General features: G+C 48.4%; 1 protein-coding gene across 3 annotated transcripts in view; it reads right to left on the bottom strand.

The window, feature by feature from the left end:
- The window catches only part of Adap2 (ArfGAP with dual PH domains 2), a 25,995-nt gene that overhangs the window by 4,968 nt on the left and 15,091 nt on the right, over positions 1–5,936 (bottom strand). For all 3 annotated transcript variants that reach the window (XM_031353236.1, XM_031353234.1, XM_031353235.1), the window contains exons 7-8: positions 4,912–4,995; positions 1,258–1,320 (exon numbers count right to left, since the gene is read on the bottom strand). In XM_031353236.1, the coding sequence (XP_031209096.1) occupies positions 1,258–1,320; positions 4,912–4,995 (147 nt within the window). The remainder of the gene's footprint in view (positions 1–1,257; positions 1,321–4,911; positions 4,996–5,936) is intronic.

The raw sequence follows: 5,936 nt of genomic DNA, 5'->3' as shown, positions 1-5,936 counted from the left end.
TTCTTCTTCTTCTTCTTCTTCTTCTTCTTCTTCTTCTTCTTCTTCTTTTTCTTCTCCTTCTCCTTCTCTTCCTCTTCCTCCTCCTCCTTCTTCTTCTTTTTGAGATGGGAGTTTCTCTGTGAAGCCCTGACTGTCCTGGAAACATGCTTGATACGCCAGGCTGGCTTTGAATTCATGCGCCACCACCACTGGGCTCCTGAGGGTTTTTTTATTTTTTCACGCTGTCTTCCAACACCATTCAGGGTCCTCTTACCACTTGTCCTATAACACATTATATAATTGTGTTTTGTCATTGAACTCCTGACCTTATACATGCGAGGCAAGCCCTCTGCCTTGAGCTGTATCACCACACTGTAGCTCACCTTGTTAAATTTCCAGTTTGAGATAGGGGTAGGGGCTCCCTACATTGTGCAGACTGACTTTGTCAGTATACCTTCAAACTTGCAATCCTTCTGCTCAGTCTGCTAAGAATCTGGGTCTGTACAACCTTCATCTGCTTTACAGCAAAGCCCGGGCTCCACCCTTGAGTGGCAGCTCCTGGTCCTCCTTATATAAGTGAGAAGGTACAGGACCTGATGAGGGTGTGGGCTCAGGGGAGCCAGGCTGAGTGTGAAGAGGAAGAATACGAGGTCATGGTCCAGGCAGTGGTGGCGCATGCCTTTGATCTCAGCACTTGGGAGGCAGAGGCAGGTGGATTTCTGAGTTCAAGGCCAGCCTGGTCTACAGAGTGAGTTCCAGGACAGCCAGGGCTACACAGAGAAACCCTGTCTCGAAAAACCAAAAAAAAAAAAAAAAAAAAAAAAAAAAGAAAGAAAGAAAGAAAGAAAGAAAGAGAGAAAGAAAAAAGAATACAAGGCCATGTTTTTTCAGACTAGCCCAAGTCTCTTTGACACTGTCCTGGTAGATTCCTAGCAGAGCACACTCTGAACCATCTATCTGCTCAGAAGCTGACTCCCCAAGGAATTTCTTTTCCACATTGCTTTCCTGGGGTTAGAGTCTAACAGTGATCAGAGGAAGGATCTGGTGAAGATGACAGGATTGGACATGAGAGGAAGAAACCCTCCAAGCAATGCTGGGTCACACGCCAGCCAACTCAGTCTCTACTCAGTCCATCAACACAGGAACTCACAAACATGTTTGCGTTCTTCCCTTCCTTCTCCCTCCCGCCCTCCGGCCCCACCCCCACCCTAGATTTTCTCCTTTATCGGTGGTTGGAATAAAACCATTTTAAGTAATACAGAAAACACTAAAATGTACCTTTGGACCAGTCTTCTCCATGAAGCCTTGTTTGAGGTAGTTCCTGGTGATGAGAGGCACGAGCTGGAGGGAGAGGCAGAGGTTGACCCCTATTTACACCCAGAGCTTAAGGTTTCTGAACTTGGCCCCAAGACAAAGAGAAGTTTGGAATGGGGAAGGGTGTGTGGCTGATGGGTTATATCTGGCGTATGTGCTGGATATAATACAAATAATTCAATAAAGCCAGTCCATGAGCCCCAATATGATTTTCCAGCATGGTTCAGTTACAGTTTAAGTACTTCATTCATCTCAGATTATAGATCAGACAAGACTTTTAAGAGACCCACTTGTCAACAGGCATGGTGACATATGCCTTTAACCACAGTACTCAGGAGGCAGAGACAAGCAGATCTCTGAATATGAGGCCAGCCTGATCTACAGAGTGAGTTCCAGGTCAGCTGGGGCTACACAGAGAAACCTTATCTCAAAAAAAGAAAAAAAAAAACCCAAGAAGAAAAAGAAGGAGGGAAGGAAGAAGAAGAAGAGGAAGAGGAAGAAGAGGAGAAAAGAAAGAGGAAACTAAGGCATAGAGATGTGGGAAGACTTTGCTGATATCATCTGGCTGACATGACAGCATGAAGAGGTAGGATTCACACTCAGGGCTGACAGGTAGCAGGCCAGCTTCCTGTGTACCATCACACTATGATACCAAAATGTACAGGTGGCAGAAGCCTTTGACCAGACTCCCCACCACACCGGTGCCAGCTGAGACCTGGTCACAGATTCTGACACCAGCCATGAAGAGGAGATAGCAGGGTAGAAAATTGAGATAGCAGGGTAGGTACATTGAGAAAACTCTGGCCTAGGTGTTAGGAGACCACCAGAATCTGAGCACTGCTTCTGTCAACCAGATGTTCCTGTGGTAAGCTTTCTGTCTCTGGGGGTTCCCTCCCTACTGCTGTCTCCAACGGCCCTTCCGCCTGCTTCCCTACACTCAGAGAAGCTTCCAGAGATTAAAGGTGGCTTCCAATGCTTCTTGGTAGTGGGGAGATGGAGACTAGACAGACCTAGGGCATCAAATGGAAGTCTAATGGCAGTCTAGCTTCCTAGTTTTTTGGTTTTTTTTTTTTGTTTTGTTTTGTTTTTGTTTTTTTCAAGACAGGGTTTCTCTGTATAGCCCTGGCTGTCCTGGAACTCACTCTGTAGACCAGGCTGGCCTCGAACTCAGAAATCCACCTGCCTCTGCTTCCCAAGTGCTGGGATTAAAGGTGTGTGCCACCACCGCCTGGCGCAGTCTGGCTTCCAAAGGATATAGCAGGGCCCTGTAGCTGCAGGGGCAAAGTGGAGGTGGGAGCTGGGGAATCACCACAGGAAGCAAGAGAGGGAAGTTGAGGCCCCAAATGAAAATCTCTACCAGACTACTCCATGTCTCCTCAAACATATTCTATAGGATTTATTCTTAGTTTGGAGAAAATAGGCCCCAACTGTTTCATATTCTGAATTTGAAGCGGCACAGGGCTAGTCTAGGCCCCTGAGAAACAAGGGAAGCCACCTGGCTGGAGTTTTCCTTCAGCATTCTTTCCTGTACTTCAGACACTGGCTCACTATAATAGACTGGCAGGGGGCAGGGGGCCATGGTGACAGATGAGCACACTGAAGCTCAGAGGCCATGTCATCTGGGCAGTACACTAGGCTCTGACTCAGGTCTATGTGCAAAGCTTTAATACCCTTCTTCCTCCCTTCCTTTCCTTCCTCCCTCGAACCCCAGCATGTGTATCTCAAGCTGGCCCTGATTTTGAACTCACTATTTGGCTCAGGCTGGCCTCAAACTTTCAGCAATCCTCCTGCCTCAGCCTCCAAAATGCTGGGATTATAGGCCACTAAGCCTACCTTCTTCCTTCCTCAGGCTGGGAATAGAACCCAAGGTTTAACACAAACTAGGCAAGTGCTCTACTGCTGAGCCATACCCCCACTCCATGCGCCTTTCAGATGAAAGGATTGTAACTCCACAAAGACTTCCTGGGCACCAAATTCTTAAGCCTGAGCACTACACCTATTTATAGGAAGGACAAGAATGAGAGACAGGCAGGGGTAGTAGAATATGGTTGATGATGGAGGCAAGGGAACATTGGGGACATTGGTCAAAGACCAACTTCCTCCACACAGGTTACCAAACATAGGAAGCCAGGCCATATTAAATAAGGCTAAGCACCTGCCCTGTGCCCTCCCCTGTGCCCTCCCCTCTCCTGGGTCAGCAGTCAGCACTCTGGACTCTTCACTGAGCCAGCAGTAACCAGCTCTGGGTGCTGACTAAGAACCATGACCTCAGCTTTGAGCCTGACCCCTGTCCTTGCTGGAACTGTGCCTAGGGAACTTCTAAATGGGTACATCACTGGGCCTGGTGTTGACCCTATTGCAGATACTCAGCTCTCTGTAAACCCCAGGATATGAAGAACACATAGGCTTTCAATGAGGGTCTAACAAACTCCAGGATCGGGCTAAGATGACGATCTCGTGGGTAAAATGCAAAAAAAAAAAAAAAACCATGCAAGTGTAAGGGCCTAACTTTGAACAACAGTACCCACATTAAGAAAAAAAAAAACTGAGCTTTGTCATGAGGACAGTAATCTCAGCACTAGGGAGAGACACAGACAGGAGGATCGCTGGCTGGCCAGCCCAGCCTAACGGGAGAGCGCAGGCCAATGAAGAGAGATTGTCTCCAGAAAATAAAGGTAGATGGCGTCTGAAGGATGACACATGAGGCGGACCTCTGACCTCCACATGCATAGGCACACCTGTATCTGCACACATGTGCCCACACCTTTCCTTGCAGCACTTGGGAGGCAGAGGCTGCCAGAGCTCGGTGAGTTCCAGAGCAGCCCAGTCTGCATAGTGAGTTCTAGGCCAGCCTGGGCTACACAGTGAGACTGTGTCCCAAATAACGCCACCAAAACCCAAATCAAAACAAAACAAAGCCACATCCTCAATCACAGAACCTCATAGCTTCCAGGGGATCCTGGTGGAGACTTGAACCAACCACCATCTCCCTGATATAGAAACATGCTCAAAAAGGCACCTGTAACGGTCACACAGTATGCCAGTGACAGCAACCATGAGGGCCTAGGGCTTCTGGCCTAAGACACCATCTTTTGCCCCATCTCATTCCTATCCCCAGACAAGGCTGCAGGAAGTAGATGTAGGTTCCAGATGTTTGGGAACAATCAAAGAGGAAGTCCTCAGCTTACTGTTACCTTTACCACCACAGGCAGATCCACCCCTGTCACTTGGATCCCAACATAGTCCCAAGGACAGAGCACCACAGAACACAGGCACAAAGCTGTGGAAGGGCCCGTGGTTCACTTAATGGGAGTAATCACCAAGCCCAATATAGTAACTACTTAGAAGCCGGTTCTGTATAAGAAGAGCCCAGATAAAATGGGTTAAAAGCACTTTGCATACAGTAGGTAGGCACATTTGCCTATTTTAGTGGGAAATTTCAGAAAGATGTTCAGAGGCTGAGGCCCTTGACCATGCAGAGAGTTGTTATCCTCTAGTCCTCCTAGGCTTAGCTGCCATAAACCTTGTCTGGCCCCTGAGTGTCTTAGGGGTCAAGAGACAAGAAGAGAAAAAGGGAGGGGATGGAACACTCAGAAGCCAAGTCCACATTTAGCTCACCTCGGACTCTGGGAGATCAGGAAAGGCCAATTTTAGGTATTGCAGGCGGGCTGCACGGAGAGCATTGAACCAATCCACTATCTCCTGCCAGGGAAAATACAAAGCACACATAGTGGTGAGATGGGCGGATGTAGGAGGAACCTGGCAGGGCTAGTGGGAGTGGGGTCACAGCACATACACACACACACACACACACACACACACACACACACACACACACACACACATTCAGGAAATATACTCTTCAAACAGTCCATCTGGGAACATCTGGAGAGGGTGATATCAGAGCCCAGGGGACTGCCCTGAGCTAGTCGCAAATCACAGACAGGAAGAGCTCCCAGCCACGGAAAAAGACCAGTGTGAACTGCACAAAAAGGCTTAGTACACTTCTTGAAGTTTGTGAGACACCCCTGGACTCCTTTTAGGAGACTGGTGTGGAGTGGGTCTGAGACTGTATTCCTTAACACTAAGACTCTTAGGTGCTGTGATGCTATGGGTGCTGGGACACACCTCTTCGGGTGGGGGTGGGAGCTGCATGTGGAGACATTCCTCCATCAGAGATGCTCGGGACCTGGAATGCACAAGCCAGCCACAAGTGGATGTCATAGTGAGAGCACATCCTTCATACTGGTGAGCCAACATCGTCTCACCTGTAGACCCACATCCCAAGGGTTTCTCAGCTCCTCTCCAATCAGACATCCTTTCCCTCTTTCCTTCCCCCTACCCCCATGCTTTCCTTTTTTCCATGTGTGTGTGCGTGCCTACACGCATGTATGTGCCCTCGAGTGTGCCTGCGTAGGACAGAAGACAGCCTTGAGGATCCTCTGTAACTACAGTTAAAAGCAGCTGTGTGAGCCACCATGTGAGTTTCGGGAACTGAACGCAGGTCCTCTGCAAGAACAGCAAGTGCACTTAACTGCTGAGCCATCTCTCCAGCTTCCCCCTCCACCTCGTTTTACAATAAGAAAGCCTTCTACAACTGAGCTGTAGCTCCAGAACCTTTTTTTTTTTTTTTTTTTTTTTTT

The sequence above is a fragment of the Mastomys coucha genome, unplaced genomic scaffold (genome assembly GCF_008632895.1).
Source record: "Mastomys coucha isolate ucsf_1 unplaced genomic scaffold, UCSF_Mcou_1 pScaffold5, whole genome shotgun sequence".
Lineage (NCBI taxonomy): Eukaryota > Metazoa > Chordata > Mammalia > Rodentia > Muridae > Mastomys > Mastomys coucha.
This window is presented reverse-complemented; position numbering and strand designations above follow the sequence as displayed.